This window comes from Eptatretus burgeri, chromosome 18 (assembly GCF_056783735.1).
Source record: "Eptatretus burgeri isolate ZD-2024b chromosome 18, Ebu_testis_v1, whole genome shotgun sequence".
Lineage (NCBI taxonomy): Eukaryota > Metazoa > Chordata > Myxini > Myxiniformes > Myxinidae > Eptatretus > Eptatretus burgeri.
The window spans coordinates 33,777,844-33,805,138 of record NC_140978.1 but is presented as its reverse complement, the minus strand read 5'-3'; the positions used below and the strand labels follow the sequence as shown (position 1 = coordinate 33,805,138).

Below are 27,295 nucleotides of genomic sequence, written 5' to 3'. Positions count from 1 at the left end.
GATGAGATTTGTTACCTGCATAGTCCGTGAGCGTCAGCTGCAGCTGTATGGACATGTGGCTCGTTTTACTGACGCTGATCCTGCTCACCAGATTCTCTCAGCGAGGGAGTCTCATGAGTGGAGGAGGCCAGTGGGCCGACCACGTGCCTCATGGTTGCAGTAGGTTGACCATCATCTCAAGGAGATGGGGATGGGCCTGGCATCTGCCTGGGGGATGGCCAGACGGAGGCCCCTGGAGTACCGGCGGAAAGTGGACGCAGCGACGCGCTGTTCTGGCACATGCTCCCATACCTGACCTGACCTCTTCTTTTCCCCTTCTGAATGGGTAGCTCACTGTGTCACATCCACACAACACATATGTGCACAGAAGTGTAGCTGCGACATCAAGAGGATTTTCTGGTACTTCTTGCTCAACACCTCTACCAGCTCATGAATAGGTAGGTATTGATTCTGCCGTTGTATCCAGAGTTCTTGCAATGTGTTCAAGCAGCAGAAGTGATATATACACAGCATAATTATGTCTGTATCTGTTGCATGCACAACAGCTCGATGGTGATCAAGATATTCCACACAATATGCAAGATGAGCAATAATCCTTGTGTCTGCCTCTTCATGTTCTTCACAAGGTAAGTCCAGAACTGAACTTGATGCTGATGTGATGGAAAGAGTGTGACCTTTGTTTTCCATCATACCACCAAGAATGATGGTCACTCCATCCGGAATAGCTTCAGGACTCTCACAAAGGGAAGTGCCAATGAAGTTCTGAAGATTTCCTTTATTTCTTGGATTCTTCATGAGTAAATTCCAGTCCGGAATTTCTAGACTCTTGGATGGTGAGTATTGTCTTGCCTGGTCTGTCTGGTTTCTCCTCTGCTGCTCATCACCCTTCAAAGTATGGCTATCATCAAAATCATACTGATCACCAATGATGTTGACACATATAAGGAGTGACGAATCCTTAATCTCATAATACGCTCGTTGACCGGTGTTACCTCAATTATCATTGGGGTCAGCTTATTGGACACAGCTGCAGCATCTCCTTGGGTATGGTAACCATCAGAGCGACCAGACCAATAGTAGGTGTAACCACCCACCATTATCTCGCCGCAATCCGGTCTCCGAACCTCAGAGAGAGCTGCAATCCCGATGTCCAAACGCTTGAGCTCAGATGATAACAGAGACAGGTGATCATCCTCTCTTAGGGAGAGGACATTCCAGGCACCCACCTGAAGGGACCGCCTCAGGTTAACCCAAGGAGACCGCCGTCTGGTGGACGACACCTCAGCACCACTCCGACACACTCCACCGCAATCTGACCCAGGGATGTTACCCCGTGGTTTCCCTCCTATCAAAGATTGGGGGTCCCGAAGGCTTTGCCCCAATCCCGTCATCCGGTGAGCTGCCCTGCGAAGGGAAGCTGCACAGTAGGTACTCCCACGGAGTGGGTTTTCTGATTTTTTTGCGTTTTTGCGTTTTGCGGAATGAAGGGTTTTACGGTGGCGGGAGTGCAAATCCTGCCACCAACCTCCTAATAAGAAGTGACCCAACTGCAGGAGGACGTCCGCAGACACAGTTGGGCACTAGATATGGATGGCTGTTGGCTCACAAGGAGCTCCTCCGCCCTTTGACAGGTTTTGCTTTTAATCCTGCTGGGTGTCCATATCCAAACACCCTCCTCACCAGAAAACCTGGTGGGGGAGACGGTTTAGTCGCCGACAACCCGACCATGGAACAGGTTAGTACAGGTTTACATGGTACCTGTAGCAGGTCACAGATCGAACCTGACCTGACAAAAGGTCAGAGATCTTGACATTCCCAAACGATGCACCGCAGCTTGATCTCTCTGACACCCTCCCAAATAATCCAGTGCATACAACTGCTGAAAAGTGTGGGGGCCAGTACACACCCCATACAAACTCCAGCAACAACTGGAAGTAAGTCAGAGATGGTATCACCACATCTCACAACACTCTCAGTACCAGATGACAGTTCAGACATCAGATTGATCAGTTTTGGTGGCACCCCACGAAGACCAAGAATCCTCCAGAGGGCATCCCGATTCACTGAATCAAACGCTATAAAGAGTGCAACGTAGGCTGCAAGCGGCCCGTGCCAAAACTCTCGTCTGCATTCAGTGAGGCCCTGACAAGCAAGGATACGGTCAATGGTTGTCCTCTTTGGTGTAAAGCCTGACTGCTCTAGGCAATGGTGCTCAAGCAGATGGCGGCGAACCCTATCAAGAATTATCCGAGCAAAGGCCTTGCCCGGCACTGAGGGCAGCGTCACCCTTCGGTAGTTGTTGCAGTCTTGGCGATCACCCTTCCCTTTCCAGAGAGGGACTACAAGGTCCCTCTTCCAGTCAGTTGGGATGATGCCTGTGTTCCAGGCAGAACACAAAACTGCATGCAACGCCACGAGTACAGCATTTCCACCAGCCTTTAGAAGTTAAGCATGGTTGCCACAGATCCCTGGAGCATAACCCCGTTTCAACTGGTTCACCGCAGTCTGTGTTTCCACAAACGAAGACAGATTACAGTTAATTGGAGGGTCAGCAACAGGGACGGTAACACCCCTGACATCCAAAGCAACAGCTGATGAGTCATCCTGGTACAACCGCTCAAAGTAACCGGGTCAGCGGGCCTTCACTTCGGACTCCCCTGTTGAGAGCCTACCACTCTCCGCTCTAACTGCAGTGCACCGAGGGACGGGCTTGGAGGAACACAATGCGCAAATTCCCCTGTAAGCGGGACGAGAATCACTTGACCACAGGTGACGCTCTACCCCCTCACAGATTCCTCGCATCTTGGCCTCCTGGACCTCCCTCAGCGCACATACAGATTTACGCCTCAACTAACAGCTGAACAGCTCAGCTCTGCCATTAAGCCTGGCTCTTTGACTCTGGTTAATGGTATCCAGTGTCCCTTGAGAGGCAAAATTATTCTTCGCCTCACGGTGAGTTCCAAGACATCCACCGGAAACTTCAAGGATGGTGGTCTTAAAGTCACTCCTCAACTCTTCAGTATTTCCCAAAGCAACCAGAACCCCCAAATACACACTCAGCCTGTTCACAATCTCCTCAGCTACCCAATTATCCTGTAACTTGCCAACATTCAGCCGAGACTGGGATGGTACCATTCTCCCAGATTTAAACTGCAACTTCAGAGTTGCTGCAACAATCCCGTGGCTGGTGTTGATCATCCTCCAGTGACCATCAACAACCACATGGTCAATCTCCGTTACCACACCACCATCGTTAGAATACCAAGTCCAGCGATGAACCTGTGGTCGCTGAAACCATGAACTATCCACCCAAAGTCCATGTCCTCTTGCAAAAGTCAAGGAACTTAGTGCTGTTCTTGTTCACTTTTCCAGACCCATGGGGACCAACACATGGCTAATAACCATCCCTATCACAACCATTTGATGCATTCAAATCCCCCAAGACGAGAACAGTATCTCGCCTGGGGCACTGATCAACCACAGACTCCAGCGCGGCATAGAATGCGTCCTTCACGGTGAGATCACTCGCCTCATTCGGAGCATCTCCAGAGACCAGGGATATGACACATTTTGATAACCACTCAATTCTCACTAGCTCTGCATTCATGGATGACAATGCCAGACCCCAACGTTCTCATGCATTTACTGACCTATTGTGAAACCACACCATGACAACATTGCCTGAGTTAGCAAGGAGTCCAGATTTAAATCCAATGGAGCATATTTGGGACATTCATGGGTATAGAATTTTTAAAATGGACCCTCCTGGGGGGGAATTCTGGGACAGTTGGAAGCTGCTTTGCAGTAGGAATGGCAACATCTGACTTTGGATTCCTTCTGGCAGCTTCATCAGGGAATGAGAAGGAGGGTTGTTGCATCAGTCATTCATTCGAATGCTGCTTACACACATTATTGACCTTTTGTGACATCATTATTCACTTTTCTTGAACCCAACTTCACAGGATGTGTTGCCAAGCGGCCCACCAATCTGAAGTCAACGTGGTTTTTGGTTTAAAATAGTTCCATTACAAGCATCCTCATGTTGTGAACAAAATTAAAATAAATCAATAAAACGGCTGAATTTGTCTCATGTCGTTTAACTTACCAATACATGGGTTTGTTTTTGATAAATGTTACGGTTTATATCAAGAATTATATCTCAGACACTGCTTTGGTCCAGGAAGACGCAGCCCCCTGCTTAACTTTTTTCCTTGTGTATAGATTGTCTTTCATCACGTAGTTTGGCTATTTGTTTTCTCTCATAATCAGAATATCATGAATATTAATAAAACGTGAATAAATAAAAAGCAATTATGAAATTTCAAGTGGAATGCATTCACAAGGCAGTCAGTGTGCATGGATTTGCCCTTCCAAGTAAAGGTAACTGGGTTATTCCAAAATAACCACAGATGTTAAAAAGAAATCTAATGTTCACCGGCATTTATTCACAGTGATTGGTGTTGGCTTTATGGTGAGGGTTGTGGGCTTGGGATCCCAGGATCCTGAGTTAAAATCCTACTTGGCTGTTGAATTAATACCAGGTGGGGTTGACTCTGCCTGTCATCCTTCCGAGGTCGGCAAAATGAGTGCCAGCTTGCTGGTATCCTGTGTCAGAGTGGTGACCCATCCAGGATTGTGTCCAATTTCCAAGGAGGCTACTGAGAGCAGCACCGACGCTCTGCACAGAGTATGGTCCCAATGTGTGGATGGAGTTACTCACCATTCATTCATTACACAATTAACTAGAATGACACTTGGGAGGGCATGTACCTCCACATTGCAATGCCTGATCCAATAGAACATATCAGGCCCAATAAATATATCGTTTTTAGCCCTATCTCTCAATGGTGAAGAATCCCTCACCTCAAATGGCCACACTGCTGATACCGCACGTGAAAAAGCTGAATGCCTAAACTCGGTGTTTGCAGATAAATCTTGTGTCCAAAACCCATCACTTTCTCCACCCACTTTACCCAGTCGCACCCAAATGTCCCTGGATTCTGTGTCCTTTTCTCCTGACAAGGTGGAGAGCTTGCTGTCAAACCTCGACTCAGATTCTGCAACCGGTCCAGACGGCATCAGCCCACGTGTCCTAAAAACCTGCTCTTCTGCTCTTGCTCACCCTCTCTCTGTTCTATTCACCCTCTCATTTGCTCAAGGTCATCTGCCATCTGTTTGGAAATCAGCAAACATCACTGCCCTGCACATAAAGGTGCAAAAACAGATCCCTGCAACTATGGACCAATCAGCCTTCCCCCAATCATCAGCAAGGTTATGGAATCCATCATCGCTTCAGACATGAAATCCTTCCTCTTCTCCAATGGCTTGATTTCCGATCTTCAATTTGGTTTCAGACCAGGTCACTCTACCCTGGATATGCTGCTTCTGCTCTCCCAACAATGGATGGAAGTCCTCAATTCCAGACAGGAAATCAGAGCCGTATCCCTGGACATATCACGTGCTTTTGACAAGGTCTGGCACCCTGCACTACTCACCAAACACTCTTCCTATGGTATCCAAGGCCATCTTCACTCATGGCTCGCAGACTTCCTCTCCTGTCGCAGTCACCATGTCGCCCTAAATGGAGGTCTTTTATCCCCCCCCCCTTCCTGTCCAGGCTGGACTTCCTCAAGGTAGCGTTCTGGGCCCTGTTCTTTTTCTGGTTTTCATCAATGATCTCTCCGACTCTCTGGAAAATCATCTATATCTCTTTGCTGATGACTCCACCCTCTGCCGTACCATCAGTCATCCCTCAGACCGGCAAGCAGCAGCTTCTTCGCTCACTGCAGATCTGGATAAAATCACAAACTGGTCCAACACGTGGAACATGTCTTTCAATCCGGACAAATCTCACACTCTCTCTATGTCTCTTCGAAAGGACCATTTAGAACTCGCCCCCCCATCCACTTTCTCAACAATTCTCTGGAAGAAGTCCTTTCTTTCAAGTTTCTGTGTCTCACTATCTGCCATGACCTTTCCTGGGAAAGCCACATTTCAAACCTCGCCTCCAAAGCCAGTCGCCGACTGGGAATCCTCCATCGTGTAAAGTCCTTCCTCGGCCCACCTGAGCTCCTGACCACTTACAAAGCTTTTGTCCGCAGCCTGATGGAGTACTGCTCTCCCCTCTGGGCTGGTGCTCCTGCCTCCCACCTTTCTTGGCTTCACGCTGTAGAATCCAAGGCATTTTGGATCATTGGGATCTCACACAATGAGGCCGAGTCTTTGGGCCTCTCACTCAATCACCGCAGGTTGATCGGTGGTCTTTCTGTCATCTACCGACTACTCTCCAGCCTCGCCCACCCTGCTCTCTCTGCGATTTGTCCCCACCACATTTCCGCAGGACGCTCAAGTTCCGCCAACAACCCCCTTCTGGTAAAACTACCAAAGTCACGAATCACTGCTCACCTTCACTCTTTCTTTCCTCTTTTTTCCCGCCTTTGGAATAAACTCCTTCACTCTATTCATTCCCATTCTTCCCTCCAGGCCTTTAAAACAGCTGTTCACCACCACCATCCAAATCCTCGATCTTTTCTACCCCCGATAATCCACCCAAGCCCACCTCCTTCAAATTCCCTGCTTTCCTTCCTGAAAGTCCCAGTAATGTCAATCTTCTATTCCCCATGTTCCTTGTCCCATCCCTCTCCCTTCCACGGATCTCCTAATGTCTCTGTTCCTCAGTTTTGTCCTTCCCACTCCCTCCCCTCTTGTCTCATGCCCCCCTTGATGTGCGTTCTGTGTTAGCTCTCATACGAGCCTCAACAAGGTATACAAAAAAAATCACTTCACAAATTAAATAAATCTCGTATCCGGATTCAGATCTTCACCAAAATCGAATCAATTCATCCTTGTCACACACCCAACCTGTCCATCAAGTTTCGTACCAATCCGTTCACAACTTTATGAGATATCGTGTTTCAAATCGTTTTTGGCCCCATCTCTCAATGGTGAAGAATCCCTTAAAAATTCGAGGAGTCGACTCTGGATCCGGATCTTCACCAAATCTAATCAGTTCATCCTTGTCACACAACCAACCTGCCCACCAGATTTCACCCAAATCCATCTACAACTTTTTGAGGTGTCCTGTACACAAACAAACAAACAAACAAACAAACACACAAAACAAACAGACAGACAGAAAGGGGTGAAAGCATAACCTCCTTCCACCTTCGATGGAGGTGGTAACTGGAATGACACTCGGTAGAGAACATACCTCCACCAGGCTAAACAGTTTACATTTAGAATCCCACCGATTGGCCTAATCTGGATCCAGACACGAACCAAAATTGAATTGGCTTGGTATTGTCACCTACCCAACGTCCCAACTCATCCACCAAGTTTTGTCATAACCCCTCCACAACCTTTTGAGGTGTCGTGCTGTATTTCGTTTTTGGCCATATCTCTCAATGCTGAAGAATCACTTAAAGTGCTGAATAATCACTTAAAGTGCTGAAGCAAATTCTTCAGGTAGGGTTCCAATTCTGGACAAGTCACCCCTCTGACAGAGGTTAGGCAAAGAAATGTGCAAAAATTTTGGAAATTAGGCAGGGTGCAGGTAATAGCTCATCTACTTCTTGTGAAGGACATCGAAAGCTGGTAGTTCAGCGTCCACGAGCACCAGCAGAGGGCACACTCAGTTTAACGTCCATCCGAGGGACGGTGCACAGATTCATGCCCCACACTGCCTATGAAACACCAGGATGACAGTTTATAGCTGGGTTAGGATTAGAAACGAGGCTGGACAGATGGAAGGTGAATGCACAATCCTCTAGCTCAGCTATCCTGCCAGCCTCCATCAATGCAGTGAATGACAAAGCACTCAGACGTTGGCATAGCGGCCTGTAAATAAATAAACGCAGGTAAGCTCAGACCTGATTGCACATGACAATGGCTGTGTAAACGTTAATGGGTACAAATCCGAGTGAGAACAAAACGACAGGGTGTTTTTTTTAATAATACCGAGTGCGGAACGCTCATACATTCACCAAAAAACAACAAAAAAGGCATTTTGATTTCATGAGGAATTTCCCCAATGAGGTTTTGACAGCACAATGTGAAAAGGTAGGTGAGCTTGAAGGAAGATAAGCATGACAAGTACTCGAGGAAAGGAACATTCAATCTGAATGCCTGTGGGTTGTTTTGAAATAAACAAGGGCTGAGTCACCGTCAAACATTTCAAGACTTACCATCTCTCACACCTTGAATTATTTAGAATTGCCTTTTTTTCCCCACACATTAGCTGTGTAATCCTTAACCAACCCATGCATATTGCACACATGGTATGGATGCACGAGCCCTTTTAAAAACAACTCATGAGATTTATATCAGATCCCAAATCAAATTGTCGGAGATTTGTCTAAGGTACACAATTATATGGATCTCTGGGTGAATATGGAAAGGCATTTTAAAGAAGGGAAATGCATAAATGATCACACATCGCATCTGGACTCGTTTATGAGCCCATAATCGATAGCTACGAACTGCAGCAACTTTCGGCCTTGCATCCAGGCAGCATTAGAGTGGCACGAATTTGTAGCACTACTGTTTTCCCCAGAGAGTATAGTGGTGGAGGGAAGGAAATTAACTCCTGTTAAACCGATTCTTTCAAATGCTGAACATCCTGCATCCAGATGGGACCGGAAATTTATGACGGTGGGTTGTCTACTTGTCTGCAGTCTGCAGTCTCAGTCTCAGTCTCAGTCTCAGTCTCAGTCTCAGTCTCAGTCTCAGTCTCAGTCTCAGTCTCAGTCTCAGTCTCAGTCTCAGTCTCAGTCTCAGTCTCAGTCTCAGTCTCAGTCTCTCTCTCTCTCTCTCTCTCTCTCTCTCTCTCTCTCTCTCTCTCTCTCTCTCTCTCTCTCTCTCTCTCTCTCTCTCTCTCTCTCTCTCTCTCTCTCCTCTGCCACAGAAGTAGCTTAAGTGGAACTGAACACCATTAAAGGGATTCACTCTTCTCATTATAGGACTTGACCCAAGTGGACAAATCAGCAAGTGGCTGGACTTGTTCACCAGGTGTGCAAATGCAAGTAGTGTGGCTGTGTGTGGTAGAGGAAAGTTATTGCTGTAACCGAAGGTGTAACAGGGTCCAGACACGGTACAGCAAACCGGATACCAGGTACACCAAACATGATGCGATAGGCAGAGGCTTCAGACAATGGCATGCTCACAAGGCTGTATCATCGAAACCAAAACACCGATGCCTTTCCCCCTTTGTTCAAACACACCCAGTGATAGTCACACATATTATTTATGAAATAAGTTTGTGTCATTATTCTTCACCATTCTTTCGAATAAGTGGTGAATAAAGTATGAAACTAGAACGGCACTCGGTAGAGCGCATACCTCCACCAAGCTCATCAATTTGTCCTCGATACACATCCAACATGTCCACCAAGTTTCGGCCAAATCCATCTACAACCTTTTGAGATATCCTGCTCATGGACAGACAGACAAACAGACCAACAGTGGTCAAAACATAACTTCCGTTCCACTTTGATGGTGGAGGTAAAAACTGTCAAATACAATTTCGTATTATAAATATCCCCCCACACCCACCCCAATCGCCACCCTCACACCCACACTCACAAAAATCACCAAAACTTCAGTCGATTCTCAATATCCCTCAAAGGGTTCAATAAATATTAATACTCTTTAGTACAAACCGAAAAATCCCATTCTTGGGAACTTTTTGAAAAGATCATCAAAAAAATTCTCAAATTAAAAGCACAAAAATCAACGAAGTAGTGAATGCTCCACTACAACCCGAGAAAGTTGAAGATATGTACTCATAAAAACTGAGATCGTAAACCATATTGCTCTCAATCCATTTTTCGGCAGTTGTCAATTCAAGCAACAAAATATGAAAGTTAAAATAACTCATCATAATATTTTCAACTTACTGTCATAGGAATTATTCTTAAAACTCGAAATAAAGTCTTTCCCACACAATTCTACCCCCATTGTGTTGAGGCCCGTCAATTCCGACTCGGTGGTCCGTATGGTTTCATTTATAATCGAGTTCTGCACCCTTAACCTCCACCTTTTAGGATCAGTTGGAAACCGATAAAGATGCAAGCGAGTTCACCTGGATATTGAAACACAGTTTGGTGCACAGCAGTTTACATTCAGCATGTTATCAGTGAGAAAATGTCATCACGTGGTCAGCTAGTACACTTCAATGGAAGAGGTACAAATATGGTGGATAAGGCCCTCTGCCCAATAGCAGAAGTCATAACGGTAAACATATCATGACGTAATTATTCAAAGTCCATTGGCTGTCCCATTTACAATGTAAAGGTTAAAGGTTGCATACATTACTAAAAGGAAAAGTGTCCATCCACGTTTGTGTGTGTGTGTGTTTGTGTGTTTGTGTGTTTGTGTGTTTGTGTGTGTCACACTTCATTCTAAATGGTTCCCATTGTCATAGAATAATAACCAGAGAGTTGGTGTCAAAGCCACCCAATGCTCACCTGTTTATACATTTATGGTTTTTAAAAGACTAGTCGAATAATATTTTTTATAAAGCATTGCCGTGAAGTCTGATCCAAATAATTTTAAAGCAATATATGTATTTTTATATTGTGATCAGTAAACTAGTACACATATTAAATGAATGGCAAGAGTCCAGTATATACATGTGAGCATTGAGTGGCTTTGACACCATCTTAGGTTGAAATTAAAAAAAAATTAAAATCATTTGTTAATTTCAACTTCACTACACCAATAGTAGACCCCAAAGGAACCGTCATGCCAAATATCAGCATCCTCGTACACATATCAAATGAATGGCAAGCTTCGAAATAATTTGAACTTAAAACTTTAACATTGATGTGCTACAAAAAAGTTAAATTCAAAACAGGTCAAAAATTTAAAACATTTGAAATTATTTTTTAATTTCAACTTCACTACACCAATAGTATACCCCAAGGAACCTCCATGCCAAATATGAGCATCCTAGTACACATTAAATGAATGGCAAGCTTCGAAATAACTTGCACCAAAAACTTTAACATTGATGTGCTACAAAAAAGTTAAATTCAAAACAGGTCAAAAATTTAAAACATTTGAAATTATTTTTTAATTTCAACTTCACTACACCAATAGTATACCCCAAAGGAACCTCCATGCCAAATATCAGCATCCTAGTACACATATTAAATGAATGGCAAGCTTCAAAATAACTTGCACCAAAAACTTTAACATTGATGTGCTACAAAAAAGTTAAATTCAAAATAGGTCAAAAATTTAAAACATTTGAAATTATTTTTAAATTTCAACTTCGCTACACCAATAGTATACCCCAAGGAACCTCCATACCAAATATCAGAATCCTAGTACACATATTAATGAATGGCAAGCTTCTAAATAACTTGCACCAAAACTTTAACATTGATGTGCTACAAAAAAGTTAAATTCAAAACAGGTCAAAAATTTAAAACATTTGAAATTATTTTTAAATTTCAACTTCACTACATCAATAATATACCCCAAAGGAACCTCCATGCCAAATATCAGCATCCGAGTACACATATTAACTGAATGGCTAGATTCTAAATAACTTGCACCAAAAAACGTTAATATTTTCACGCTGACACTGACGCTCACGCCGGGGGTATCGCTATAGCTCTCTGTTCTTCGAACAGGCGAGCTAAAAATGGTACCGTTGGAAAGATAATATAATAATCGATTTGCATGGAACAAAAATTTGTGTCTGTTTAATCATATAGGTGCCTGTTTTAAAAGCCCATGTTTCAGGGAATAAGGAAAAAAAGCGGGACCTTGAGCTTTAACAAAGTGGTTCCTGTTGTGGTCGAAGAATAACCAGAGAGTTGGTGTCAAAGCCACCCAATGCTCACCTGTTTATACATTTCTCGTTTTTAAAAGACTAGTCCAATAATATTTTTTTATAAAGCATTGCAGTGAAGTCTGATCCAAATAATTTTAAAGCAATATATGTATTTGTATATTGTAATCAGTAAAAAATAGTGTGGTAGGTAGAAAAAAAAAACATTAGAAAGGAAATAACTTGCACAAAAACTTTAACATTTTCACGCTCACGCTGACGCTGACACTGACGCTCACGCCGGGGGTATCGCTATAGCTCTCTGTTCTTCGAACAGGTGAGCTAAAAATCGGACCGCGTGTCCTGAAGCTCACTTGGATCAGGAGCAACAGTCACTCAAACCCCCCGCAAACCCCCCTCGACTGTGATTTTTTTTTTTATGCCGTGAAAAAAACTTTTGTCCATCACGAGTGATGAAGGTTGTGGTCAAGTTTCATTGAAATTGTGCGTATGGTTTTGGAGAAGAGAGTAAATGCCTATTTGCGGGGTCAAACCTCCCCCCCCCCAGACCTCTCCCCCGTAGACCCCTTTATTGAGTGCAGATTTTGATGTGGTTGATATACTTTGGTACATCTCGGGTGATGAAGGTTGTGGTCATGTTTAATCTAAATCATGTGTGTAGTTTCAGAGAAGAGAGCAAATATCCATTTTGGGGGGGGTCAAAAACCCTCATACACCCCTTAATGAGCACAGATTTTGATGCGGTCAATGCATCTTCGTTTGACATCAGAAATGAAACTTGTGGCCAAGTTTCATCAAAATTGTTTGTTTGATTCAAGCGATAACGACTGTAATATTTACTGACTGACTGACTGACTGACTGAATGGCACTGCTCGATCGCATAAGCTCACTGGGCTAAAGTCCAGGTGAGCTAAAAATGGTACCATTGGAAAGCTAATAATTGATTTATTAGGAACAAAATTTTTGTTTCAATTTAAGCATGAAGATGACTGTTTTAAAAGCCCTCGTTCAGATATTGAAGAAGAAAAATAGGAAGACGAAGAAGCAGACGTGAGCTTAATATGGAGGTTCAAATGGTGACATTTACAGTACCATTCTATGACAGCAGGGACCTTAGGGAGGAGATGGGTGAGGAGCACATAAAATTATATCTTATAATATATGTATATATATATATATATATATATATATATATATATATATATATATATATATATATATATATATATATATATATATATATATATAGTTGAAAATGTATCTGTCTGTGTGTCTGTGTGTGTGTTTCTCTGTGACCTATGCACGCGAAAAGTACTGGACTGATCCTCAACAAACTTCACATGCTCACAGAACATGTACCCGGGAGTGTCCCGATGTAAAAGAATTGTAATTCCGACTTCCGGTTTCCGAATTATGACGTCATCACCTGATTGCGTAATGTTAATTTTTCAAGTTCAGCCGATTGACATGGGGCCAACGCCATTTGCAATAGAATGAAAAAATAATGCTACAGTCAATTGAAGACAATGACTTCCGACTTCCCTGTTTCCGAATTATGACGTCATCACCTGATTTCGTAACGTTAATTTTTCAAGTTCAGCCGATTGACATGGGGCCAACGCCATTTGCGATAGAATGAAAAAAATAATGCTGCAGTCAATTGAAGACAATGACTTCCGACTTCCCGGTTTCCGAATTATGACGTCATCACCTGCGTAATGTTAATTTTTCAAGTTCAGCCGATTGACATGGGACCAACGGAATTTGCTCGAGAATGAGAAATTAATACTACAGTCAATTGAAGACAATGACTTCCGACTTTCGGTTTCCGAATTATGACTTATGCATTCGACACACTCTTCATAACGTTAATTTTTCAAGTTCAGCCGATTGACATGGGGCCAATGCCATTTGCAATGGAATGAAAAAAATAGTGCCACAGTTAATTCCGAATTCCCGTTTCCGAATGATGACTTATGCATTCGACACACTTATCATAGGCCCTATTCAGATCAACAACGCCTCTTTTAATGCATGATTAACACAAGTCATATTTTATTGTACATACAGGTAGTCGTCGACTTTCGACCACGATTGGTTCCGACCGACCAATCGTAAGTCGATTTGGTCGTAAGTCGACCAACCTTTATTTATAGTGTATAGGCCTATGCAAAAATTACCGTATGTATATTATACCGTATCCAGTACACACCAGATATGTTCAATGAGGCTCTGATATACATTGAAGATTTGGTATTATACATGAGCGGGAAAGATTTAACCAAGTGGGGACTTCCCTCTTCTAATATGTCTGAAAGCGCAACCATCAGTAGAGAATGGTTCCGTGAAACAAATTACAACACAGATACTCTCGCAAAGTTTGTTTCTGACAATGAGCCCCTTCTGGTACAGGATCAGAGTAATGCATATCAACTGATTTCTGAAGCGGTTCAAGAGGGAAGTGGTGTGATATTTTTCTTGGATGCCCCTGGTGGTACTGGCAAAACATTTGTCCTCAACCTTTTGCTTGCTAAGATGAGGAGCCAGAAAAAGATCGCATTAGCCGTTGCTTCATCCGGTATAGCCGCAACACTAGTTTCAGCTGGCCGCACAGCGCATTCTGCTTTCAAATTGCCTCTCGACTTAGCTACAATGGAATATCCGGTTTGTGGCATTGGCAAACAAACTGAAGCAGAAAAAGTGCTGAAGAATTGCAACCTCATAGTTTGGGATGAAGGTACGATGTCGCCTAAGGATGTATTCGAAGCATTAGATAGAACGATGCGAGATTTAAGAGGAGTAGACCTGCCTATAGGTGGAGTTACGCTGGTTATTTCTGGCGATTTCAGACAAACTTTACCTGTAGTACCCCGTGGCACTCCAGCTGATGAAATGAAAGCCAGTATAAAATCTTCACACCTCTGGACATTCGTACAAACTATCCATCTAACAACAAATATGAGGGTCAAATTATATGGCGATTTAGATGCTGGCAATTTCGCACAATTACTTCTCAAACTCGGAAATGGTGAAATCCCGAACACAAATGATGCAATATCTATTCCCGATGACTGTAGTACAAGTTTCATCGATGGAAGAATTAGAGGCTCATGTGTATCCCAATTTAGCGACTAATTACAAAAACATGCAGTGGCTCTGTGAAAGAACAATCCTGGGTCCACTTCATGAAACAGTCCCTGCAATAAACCATCAGTTATTACAAGTCGTTCCAGGCGAACAACATAGTCACAAGTCTTTTGACACCACACTGGATACTGAGCAAGCCATACATTATCCCACAGAATTTCTAAACTCATTGGAATTACCAGGATTGCCTCCGTACAATCTGTCGTTAAAAGTTGGATGCCCTATTATGTTATTACGTAATCTCGATGCACCAAAACTTTGCAACGGAACTAAACTGATTGTGAAAAGACTACTACCACATGTAATTGAGGCCACTATCATGACAGGATGTGTGAAAGGAGAAGATGTATTCATTCCACGAATTCCACTCATTCCATCAAATTCAACGATTGAATTTAAGAGACTACAATCTCCTGTATGCCTGTGCTTTGCGATGTCTATCAATAAGGCACAAGGACAGTCATTGAAAGTAGCATTGCTGCAATTATCCACTCCTTGCTTTTCCCATGGTCAGCTATATGTGGGATGCTCCAGAGTGGGATCATCGGAGGCTTTATACATATTGGCCCCAGAGGGGAAGACATCAAATATTGTTTATCCTCGAGCACTCCACTAAAATTATTGAGCTACTTCAGTTATTTCATAAACGGGAATAGGATGTGCTATGAAGGAAATACATGTTGCTGGTGAAAAATAAAAATGGTGGTGGGAAATAAAAAAAATGGTGGTGGTGGTTTGTATATATACATATTACAGATATAAATAGAATGGTGATGGTGTATGGCGTATGTGTATAATATTTTATAATTAAATGGTTATGGGCGTAGGTACGTTGTAACTTCGTATACATAATATAACATAAAGTTTTTATCAGGATAACAGACGTAAATAAATCAAATACGCTGGGCCAGGCTGGGTTATGCCCGATGTATAAATTAACTCGCAAATGATGACATGAAACCAGCCTCACATTGTTGAGGCATTATGGTTTTTTTATCTAATGCGGCAATAAATCTTAACATTTTTAAACTCGAGTCTTCTGCATATAAAACATGGTGGGAAAAAAAAAAAAATAGTGGTGATGAAAAAAATAATAATGGTGGCAGCCTCTACAATTTTACAATTAACTGTGACATATTCTCCTTCAGACCCGCCGTCATCCACGGGATTCCTGTGCGGAGCACGGGTATCCTTGCTCGTAATATATAACACAGACAGTGTGCATGTGTGTATTTGTGTGTTTGACTGTCCCCCTTCACGAGGATGATTTAAGAAGGGTTCTAAAAGCCAATCTTTCAACACGACTGTGTGTTCACTCCAATCTATTTTTGAGGATAAAAAAAACTCAAAAAACATTTTCCATACAAGAATAATTACGTCTCTTCTACTGGAATTGTAGACGGTGACTTGCAAACTGAACCTCGAGGGCGGTGCACAGAATTGTTTTGATACCTGATGAAGTCGCCAGAGGCATTATGTTTTCGGGTTGTCCATCCGTCCGTCCATACATACGTCCATGCTAATTTTCTCTTTTTTCTCTGCATCTGCTTATCTGATTAACATGAAATTTTCACAATACGTGCGACTACTCATGCGGAATATTTTAATAATTATGATGTCATAGGTCACGTGGTGTAGCAGCTATGTTGGAAAAAAGGGGGGAAAAAAACTTTGGACTTCTGTATCTCCAAAACTGGTCCATGGGAAAAAATTGAAAGTTGGCACATGTCAATACTTCCTGCGGGAAATAAGTGTGATTTTTTTTTGATGTCGTCATAGGTGGATTCATTATGACATCATAATTGCAATATGTCGAAAGCTTTATCCGATCAGTAAGAAAATGTTTTGCGTCATCTTGGGCTAAATTGTACGGGAGAAAAATATTGATGATATCATCATGTGGTTTGGGAGCCATATTTGTTTTAACTTGAAAGCCTTCAAAAATCTTCTCTGAAACAGCTCAACAGATCAAGGCAAAACTTCACCCACATGTTCCCCAAGCCTTGTGGATACCAGGGTGCTCACGAATAATTAATAGGTCACGTGATCCGGGCTGTTAGGGATTGAATTTGAACAGGGATTTAAATTAAACTTGGTACAAGTATGTATCATCATAATATGGAATAGGAAAAGCCGAGAAGCTAACATAGAATTCTTCTTACATTCGCTTCTGACTTTACATAAAACTTGTTCACAACAGTATACTTGCCAACAAGACCGTGGTACGTGTAAGTGCTGCACAGCTGATGATTTTGACGCAATTTCCGGTTACTTCGGCCTGGAATCGGGATCAGTGATCAAATGATGTAAATCACGATTAAAAATTTTTTTTGATGATGCGGGAGATATCTTTATAAAAATTAACTTTGGGGAAAAATAATTGAATAAATAGATAAATAAAAGATCACTTCTGGTCAAGAATAAAATTAATTTAATGTTCCGGAAAGAGTTTCAAAATCACTCCCGGTAAAGTTAAATACAAAATAAACACTTCCTGTCATGAAAAAAATCACTTTCGGAAGTATAAAATTAACTTTGGGAAAAAATAATTTAATAAATAAATAAGCACTTCCGGTCATGATCTCCCGGCATGCATCACTCCCCATGCTATAGGCCGATGCTTCAGACTTTGGCATGCTCACAAGGCTGTATCGTCGAAACGAAACGTCCCAGAAGATAAAGAAAATAGCATCACATTTGTATATGTGATGTTTTGAAATCACACTTCTTACTATCAAACATCGTATCTTCCAGTTTAACAATACAACTCTAACCCATCATTTTGACGGGCCTTTATACTGGCGTAGTAATATTTCTTGAAGCAAAATAAAAAATAAACGTACATGGAAGGAGCACACAAACAACAACAACAACAACAACCACAGCCACGACAACAACAATTACATGTTATAAAAGATCCATTTTTGTGTATTTAACTTCTTTGTGCATACTCATTGGCACACATATAGACATGCAATATTGTTAGGAATCTGGAACCCATCGTACACAACAGCCAGAGTCCTTATAGATCAGTTATATCGGTAAGTGTGTGTTTCTAGTGAGGGTCCCATCCCTTGTTTAATGGGTAATTAAGTGTATGCACTGCGAAGTTGTTTTATAGTCATGTCTTTAAATCCTTAGATCCAACAAACCAACCACCCTGCCATTCCCATTCACAACTCCTCCACTGAACTAGCGCTTTACCAGGCTCCCCTTGCTGTTCAGTTGGAGTTTTCACAGCGAGTCAACACACCTGATCCCTGTCCAATCAGGAGCGAACAGTGCGTCAACACACCTGATCCCTGTCCAATCAGGAGCGAACAGTGCGTCAACACACCTGATCCCTGTCCAATCAGGAGCGAACAGCGCGTCAACACACCTGATCCCTGTCCAATCAGGAGCGAACAGCGCGTAAACACACCTGATCCCTGTCCAATCAGGAGCGAACAGCGCGTAAACACACCTGATCCCTCTCCAATCAGGAGGGAACAGCGCGTCAACACCTGAACTCTGTCCAACCAAGCGCGCACAGAGTGTCTGACACCAAGGCTCTGCCCCGCTCAAGGAGCGGATAAAAAGACCAGGCTCCCTTCGGAGGGGTGTTCATGTTCGTGTTGGGGTCGGAGCCTGGTTGTGCATCAGAGCCTGAGGAGAATCACTTGCTTCACCTGCCTCACCGCCTCCTCGCTCGTTTTTGCTGTCCAGATCGTGCTGGCATCTGCCGCTCCACTCCTGGTGCCTTCATCCTTGACACCACGTGAAAGCTACAGGATTGAGTCCCATCACTGAGCCAGATCGTCGAAGACCGCACGAGGCGGACAGGTCCAAGTGCAAGCTCTGGCCTCCAGCTCACCTTTCCTCGAGCTGGAAGCCTTCAATAAAGACCCGACGGGGTCCGTTTCTTTTGGGTGTGGGTCTGTGTGTGGGGCCGTCTGATAAGTAGAATTGCGTAAGTGCTTTATTTTGCTCATTGTACATTGCCTGCCTTTTATTCGGTTAGCTCTGCCTTCTTGCGTGTTCCCTTCCCCCATTATAAATAAATATCCCTTTTGTTAAATGTCCCAGCTCGTTTCTGTGTTTCTTTCATTGGCTTGGCACAGTGTGTATTGAGAAATAGCGAGGCAGTAAATTGTTCATTTGGACCGACAGGCCTCGGTAACCTCCGCTCGGGTTACACACGGTTCGGGCACGGTAACAGCTCGTTCCGCTCGAGGTCCATCAAGGGTGTGAATTCCCCAGTAGCTTTGCAGCCTGAGTAATTAGGTATATTGAAGTTTGGCAATTGACCCTACTCCACGCGGTCAAATTATTGGCGATTCATGGTCCTGCAAGGGACCCGTGCCTTTCGGACTTATCCGAGGGCGACGACCTAAATTCCGGTGTGTTCGGTGGAGCCGACTCTACTGCTCCCCCTCGCGGTCGTGCTCGCCACCGATACCCGGCCCCACAACAATATGTTTGTGAAGTACTTTTGATCAAATCCATCAGCGACGTGATGCGTAGGTGATGGTGAAGTGATACCAAAACAAGCCTGTAGCACACTGGTCAAGAATGGGTCAGGTTGAGAGTTGACCCATCACCTCTCCTGTGGACACCTCCTGATTATACAACTCTTCTTCTTCTTTCGGCTGCTCCCGTTTGGGGTCGCCACAGCGGATCATCCATATGATCCGCATAGTGATTTGGCACATGTTTTACGCCGGATGCCCTTCCTGATGCAACCCTGGTTGCCTCTTCTGACACAGGAATATGGTACACCTATTTTAACCGGGGTATACACCGGCCCAGTATACTGGTACTCACTTCGCCGACCTCGGAAGGATGACAGGCTGAGTCAACCCCCTGGTGTATTAATTCAGTGGCCAAACGGGGCTTGAACTCAGGACCTTTTGGATCCCAAGCCGCTGCCCTAACCACTGCGCCAACACCAGGCTCCTCCTGGTTATACAACTACAGGATCATTATCTTGACAATAACATGCACACAGTTTAAAATGCTATACCTGCTTCCATTAATCAAAACAAGCTTCTCATTCTGAGGCACTAAATTCAAACATTCAAGAATAGCATTTGGCCGGCGATCCTTCCACCCATGGACATCAACTACCCTGTTCTGCGAAACCACGGACTAGCTTGGAAATGTGTGCCAAAGTACAAGTCCCGTGTTGACCGTGAAAATGGCAAGTCCATCCGCTCAGCATCCTGATGTCCAATGATTATTCATTTAAATTATACTATTTGCTCTTTAGCAGAGGACATTTGGCCCAATATTATGCCAGAAGCCGGACAACTTGAATCACTATGCTCTGGTTGCAGGCAAACGATGGGCCTTTTGGGTTTGAATCCAGGTGGATTTACAAACGACCTTGTGGCAAACAATGGGAACTGAGCAGTCTTTCTTACCCATAGCTTAAAGGTAGCATGGAGCTTCATGGATCCTTTGGTGACCCCATGTGGTGTTCCAACAGCATTGCACAAAGGTGTTTTCAATGCTGATTATAGTATCAGTATCATCATAATCACGATTATACAGTCTGCATCCATTGCCTAAACAAATAAGATCCTGCTGCAAAGTTCTGTTCTGGTGATGCGAAGGAAAGGTGCTTGATAATGATAGATAACCAGCCTTCAAAGGGCTCATTAATCCATGCACCCCATCTGCAATGAGGCATATTTAGAATTTCACGTAATATCTTTCACATGAGTATGCCTTGTTTCCTTGTTTCAGGAGATAAGGTACCCTTGTTTCCCGGTCTCAAGCATTTCCCATCCCTGGTTGCCCAGTCTAATGAGGATTTTGCGAGTGACTTTGACGAAGTGGTTCAGTGGTTGCAACTCAAGAGTCGCTTTAAACAATTCATACCAAATTTTGGTGTCCTTCTTTGGTGGCGTCAACCAAACACTCTTAGTTTGGAAGACATAATAAGTACTATTGGTATTATCATCGACATCACGGCTCTCCTATGCACCGATCTACCCAAAAAAATAATATGTAAGCATGGCGCATGTAATCTTGTGAACACCTAATATGCAACCACCAATACATTTGACCAATGGACACACAGCTTCGGTGCCACTGGCCCAGCTCAAGGCTTGGTGCACAGCTGTGGGTGCAATAAAAAGGACAATCTGACACAGCTGTTTTGCGTTCTGAAGGCGGATTGCTAAACTTTCATCTAAAATGGACCCAGTGTTGCGCGAGTTTGGCGGCGGTCCCTAAAGAGGTGTGTGCAAAGCAAGGGATGTCCCACATTCATCTCCAACTGCCAGCTGCGGATCCTTGGCTCGCCAGCTTGACATGGCCTGACACAAGCCGGGCCATCGATAATGGAGTGAAACATGGCCGGCCATGCATGCATGCTTTGTGTCGAAGGCCACATTAAAGCACAAAAATAATGGAATTAAAATTCCACAGTTGTCACGGCGATGAGCAGAACGGTCTGGAATCAATTAAATCCAAAAAACACTCAGAGCTTTTCTTAGCAAGATGGAAAAAAAAAAATTGAAGAAAAAAAAACGACAGCGAAGAAAAGCCTTTGATGAAGCAAGAGGGGACAACAGGTGAAACGAGCCGATTAGTTATCAGGAATGCTGGACTGACCACGGTGGTCCTCACGCAAGGAAACAAATAATAATAAAGAGGTCATTTGGCCCAACAGGCATGTGTTGTACCCACATTCCATACTTGCGATTTACTTGCGCCCGAGTTGGCAGCATGCTCTCGTCTGTTTCAAATTTGATTAAATTGTGTCAGACCAAAACTGCATCGTGATGCATGAGTCTCGCCATGAGGTACCGTGCTGCGAAATGTTTAGCCGGCTATCTCATGTGCTTGAAACTTTACAGCCCACATTACCTTTCACAAAGACCTTGAGCTGCCGTGTTCCATTCACATACAGTTGTGGATCTAACTCAATTTATTCCATTAAACTTAAATGTACATTACTTGCATTCTATTTTCACACCCGTAACCAGTGTGATACCCCATTCCATTAACACACGCTTCATTACCACATCGCATTTAAACCGACAGGAGTATGTGCCCAGGGTACAATCTCAATAGCCTTTTGTTTCAAACCATATACCATGAGATTCCTTTTTGATTTTTGTCCAAATGGCTGCAGACGGGCGAGCCAGATTTATGCATTTTTGTGAGAGCAATCTTGTACCCACAGATTTCGCAAACAAGTCCTGCATCCAGGCATCAAAATTTGTGGATTCAACAAGACCGGTTAAGTGTTACAGGGTTTACATGAGCTGCGTAATTGAATATCTATCTAAAAGACGGAAAATTCCTACGAGAGGACAATGCCTGTGTGGGTTTCATTTCCGTAGCCATCTCCAGAAGGACTTTGTAGATTTGCAGAGAGATTACCTCCGCTGAAGCCCCACCTGAGATGGGAAATCAGGTGAGCAGCTGCAGGTGAACTGAAAAACTGCAGTCCCAACCAATAAAACTGCAAAATGATATGGTCTTCCATGACGCGCCAGGTGACCCGTCCGTTCACCAAAATAAAATGCTGGAAATCTCAAGAAACATCGAGAATGCCATCATTGCCATTGGTAACGGACTCTCCTCACCTCTGGCGAGTTTCTGAATCATGGTTGTACCTTTAAAAGTTTTACATCAGAAAGTGCAGGCGGCATTTGCTTAGGTGAAATCGGAACCCTCTATACCAACGACAACATTGTGAGGGTCGTTTGGAATTGACAGGCATAGAGGATCGGGTTGTGCTACAACTGAATGTGTTACTGTGCCCGGTTGTGCCTCGCTGGCTGCCCGCACTGCGGACGCTGCAGCACCGCCAAATGTCATGCCTCATTACGGAACCTCAAAGGCGACATTTCGCATACAGCCTTTGCATAATTTGCTGCAATCAATATACGCACACATTTTAAATTAAAGTTTACCTTTTCTCGGTTTCATTGCAAAGGATATGCTTTTGGATGCGGGGGATTGAGTTGATGCTTTAGAAGGTGGGGGGTCATTGTGAAATGCTGTTGGTTGCAAGTAAATTTGGAGCTGGCATCTGTCATGATGAGCCAGCTACTGCAATTTGTCCAACCGGTATATAAACGGCAAATTGAGGTGACGGACTTGCAATCTTGGATCCGAACTGGATAGTGTGATGTGCGACGCGAACTGGATAGCTGGTGAAACTCGCTATTCTGCAACCTGGTCTGGCTCTGCATGCTGCTAAAATAAATACAAAAATGCAACGGGATTTAAAAAAACACGCATTCTAATCTAACTTCCTCGGTCCAAATAATATTGCGAGCAAGAGACGGATGATCCCAACAAATTAGTATTTATCGTCATTCCTAAATGCTCATACAGTCAGGCCGCGCTCGACTTTCCATTCCCCCAAACCAAACACACTTCATCTCGAGGACATCTTGGATGTGGTGACGGCGTTCAGATCGAAGGCTTCCCAAGGTGGTCTCCTTCTCAGCCAGCGAGTGCCGGGATGAGCTCAGTCGAGCCTTCGTCACGTCGAGTTCACGCCGTGCCCTCTCCAAGGCTACTGCCGTTTCCCGTAGCTGTGAGACAAATCACATTCAATGACAATTTGATCTGTTTGCATTAAAATGCCCAAGCTCATGTAAAAGAGTCGTGAGATTTTGAGTTCTGGTGTTATCATGGTCGTCTGATTAAAAATATCAACGGTGGCGCTCTAGCCTTATAGAGCAGCGTTTCACGCATGACAACGAATGTGGTTCGAAACATTTCAGCCAAAGAAAAGAAAAGAAAAGCAAAAATAGTAATAATAAGTTTAAAGCTTTTTCAGCCTCATGTATTTTATTACCATGAAATAAGACGTGAAAACGACTCCACAAATATGGACCAATAATCCTTTAGTTATCCCACAACTTTGGCAACTTTTTCTTTTTAATGTTTTTCTCTCAGACATTTTTTTTGTGCCAAACAAGTGGGTTTTGCATGAAACATCGACTTTCAATTAATCTGATGTTCGGCCCAGGACCTCGAGTCCAGATGTGAAAACAAAGTTTCGTTCACTCATATATATATATATATATATATATATATATATATATATATATATATATATATATATATATATATATATATATATATATATATATATATATATATATATATATATATATATATATATATTCTGGAGATGAAGTGAAAGAGCCAACCTCCACCATTTTTATTGCCAACCTCCAGACAAACTCAACTATGCCTAAAGTGCTTTATGGACCAACTAGTTATTTCGAGGGTTTTTGGAAACAAACTCCAAAGCATATACAGTATTTATGGATTACAAATGGTACAGAAAACAAAAAGCCAGCGATACTTCAGCCTGCGGTTACCAATTTCACTTCAAGGCTGAGCTTGGCATACATGCACCCCCTTACTATAATCGGACTCCACCCCTGGCTAATGCCACGTTTGTTTCAGCAATCGTCGTGGATTTCCAGCGGAAAAGGGGCATAGCAAGCCTTGTTACACAAGGCAAACACGTTGTCGTACTGTTGCCTTCCCAGGGGAAGCCTGAAATGAACAATCATTTGAGAATTAATTGATGCATTTAGTTCATCACCAAAAGGCACATAAACCTCTGTTTCTCTAACTTTAAAGATATAAATTGGCTTCTGCAAGTGAAGGATGTATGAATGAGAGGGGAAAACAAAATCTGCAATTAGTAACCAATTGAAAAGCCTCATGAGACCTAATACAAGAACTTCACCAATGCTGTTATTTCCCTTTTAATTGGCCTGGCCCATGTACTAAAAGAAAGGAGTGCTCTTATGGTGATGAACAGAAGCACCAATTTCACAGACATTGACACCATTTGCTCAGTGTTGTCCAGTTCTCAAAATTTTAAACTTTCCACAAGCCAAGGTAGATGTGTGCTCACACCTGTACTAAAAGATGCTGTTCAATCAGCATAATTCTATTTTCCTTTTGGTTATTATGGAAATCCTCTTTCTGATTTCACTTGGGGAGATATTACACAAATATTTTGAGAGCATTCGTGTTCTCCTTATAATGCTGACAAGACTTGCTCATTTGTGGCATTCTCATTGCCATACAGAGGATGTCTCATTATTACCAGTCTCTGAGACGTAATGGTTAGAGAGTCCGCTCTGAGTGTGGGAGGTCACCGGTCTGAATCTCAGCACAGTTCCATCACTGACTAAAACAAAATGGTACCTGCAATTTCCTTGCTTGATGCTCAGCATTTAAAAAGCATAGAGCACAGGCAAACAGCCATAGATTGGTAGCCGTTGTGCAGCCTTGATGGAATTCATGACCTCCTCATGCATTGAGGTTCCTTATCAGGAAACACATTACAGGGGGAGAATATAAACTGTGTTGTGATGCCATAAATTTCTTTGAAGTTTGTATATTGTTTACAAGAGGTGTGAACATTCGATATTGAGCGTGAACAAACTGAGATGTAAAGATACAAGGAAGTTGAGAAGACTGACTCACTTAAGAGTATTGTCGGTGGGATTTGTTTAAAAAAAATCCCATCCAGTGCAGATAAAGGGAAAAAATAATTTTAAAACAGTGCAGATATAAATTCTCCAAGTTGTGCAATTTCATAATCACTTCTGGAAAGGTGTAGCCATTAATTAATTAATTAAATAATTGTTCTCCTCTATATAAGCCAATATGGCCAGAAGCCTTCTGTTCTTGCTGGATTTTTAGCTTATCTGGAATTGGAATTCCAGATAAGGTATTGCTATCATGCACCGTCTGTCTGTCTGTCTGTCTGTCTGTCTGTCTGTCTGTCTGTCCATCAGTCTTCTATTTCAAATTCTCTGGCCAAACTGCTGGGCGGATCTGGCTGGAATTTGGCAGCAACATTCCGCTCCTGACGTAACGGGGATTGCAAAGCTCATTCCAGTCACATGACTTTAAGTTGGCCAAAATGGCCGAGAGTAAATTTCTTCAAAAATCTTCTCCAGACCCACCAGTCAGAATGCTACCAAATTTGGATTACAACATTAGGCCAGGGTGCAGATAAGCTACAAGTCCAGTGCTCCTATTTTTACCTCCACCACCGGAGGTAGACGGAGGTTATGTTCTCACCCGTGTTTGTCTGTCTGTCTGTTTGTCTATGAGCAGGATATCTCAAAAGGTTATGGACAGATTTGGAGAAAACTTGATGGACAAGTTGGGTATGTAACAAGGACCAATTGATTAGATTTTGGTGAAGATCCAGATCCGCTCTATTGAGTGCCAATATAGTTTGTGAAATGAGATCAGTACACTGATAAACCCTAAAACATCAGAGGGTTATTACCTGTCGTGAGGTCTAGTACCTGTTGTCATGGAGCCTCCAATGAAAATTATTGGTCCAAAGGCATGTTGGTTATACAAGGAAGTTTGATACAGGAGGAAAACGTGCACATCATGCCTGAACAATCTTGGATGTATGACATGTTTCAAGGAGAGTCGAAGATCACCCTCAGAACTGAGCAGAAATCAGTGTATGCTGTGGATCTTTCTACTTTCTCCATCACCTCAAATGATGGCAGGTTGATTGAGACAAGGCAGAATGTCTCAACTAAGTGTGTTTCCAAACATCATATATAACCACCTCTACAATGATCTGTTTCCCACCTTGCCCAATCACACCCACTGTGTACTGGATTCTATCTTTCACACTAGAGAAAGCAAAGTTTTGCCCAACCTCAACCCTGCATCACCAACAAGCCCCAGGTGGCATCAGGGACAATGTTCTCAAATCCTGCTGCTTAGCTGCTCTTGCTGGTCCTCGATTTGCTCTTCAGCCTGTCCTTCATCTTTGGCCATCCTGTGTCTGCCTGCAAGATAGTTAACATCACATCTAATGAAACAAAGGGTGCAAAAACAGATCCTCTCAACCACAGGCCAGGAAGCTTGCTTCCAATATAAGCCAAGTAATTAAATCAATCATTGCTAGTGAGACAGTCCTTCCGTTCACTGAAAAGCCTGATTGCTGACTCTCAGTTAGGATTGTGTCCAGGCAACTCAATTTTGGAGGACCTGAAGCTCAAACAATAAATCAGCACCATCTTCCCAGACATATCTTGGCTATTAAACACAGTCTGACATCCGGCTCTGCTTTCCACACTCACTGTCTTTGGCATAGAAGGCTGTCTTCATACCTGCCTTTTTGACTTCCTCCACCCACACAGTCAATATGTTGCTTTGAATAGAATCTTCGACTCTTCTCTCCTCTGCACACCTCACCCCTCCCAGTGAAGGTTGGAGTGCCCCAAGGTAGTCGTGGGCCCTGTTTCATTCCTCATACACATAAATCACCTGTTAAATGCTCTGGAAAACCTTCTTTTCCTCTTTTCAGATGATTCCACATTATAGAACACCCC

At 43.1% G+C, this 27,295-nt stretch overlaps 1 protein-coding gene across 4 annotated transcripts in view; it reads right to left on the bottom strand.

The window, feature by feature from the left end:
* Positions 1 to 27,295, bottom strand: part of LOC147008854 (ERC protein 2-like) — a 498,963-nt gene that overhangs the window by 223,357 nt on the left and 248,311 nt on the right. For all 4 annotated transcript variants that reach the window (XM_085864636.1, XM_085864633.1, XM_085864635.1 and 1 more), the window contains exon 17: positions 23,325 to 23,485. In XM_085864636.1, the coding sequence (XP_085720762.1) occupies positions 23,325 to 23,485 (161 nt within the window). The remainder of the gene's footprint in view (positions 1 to 23,324; positions 23,486 to 27,295) is intronic.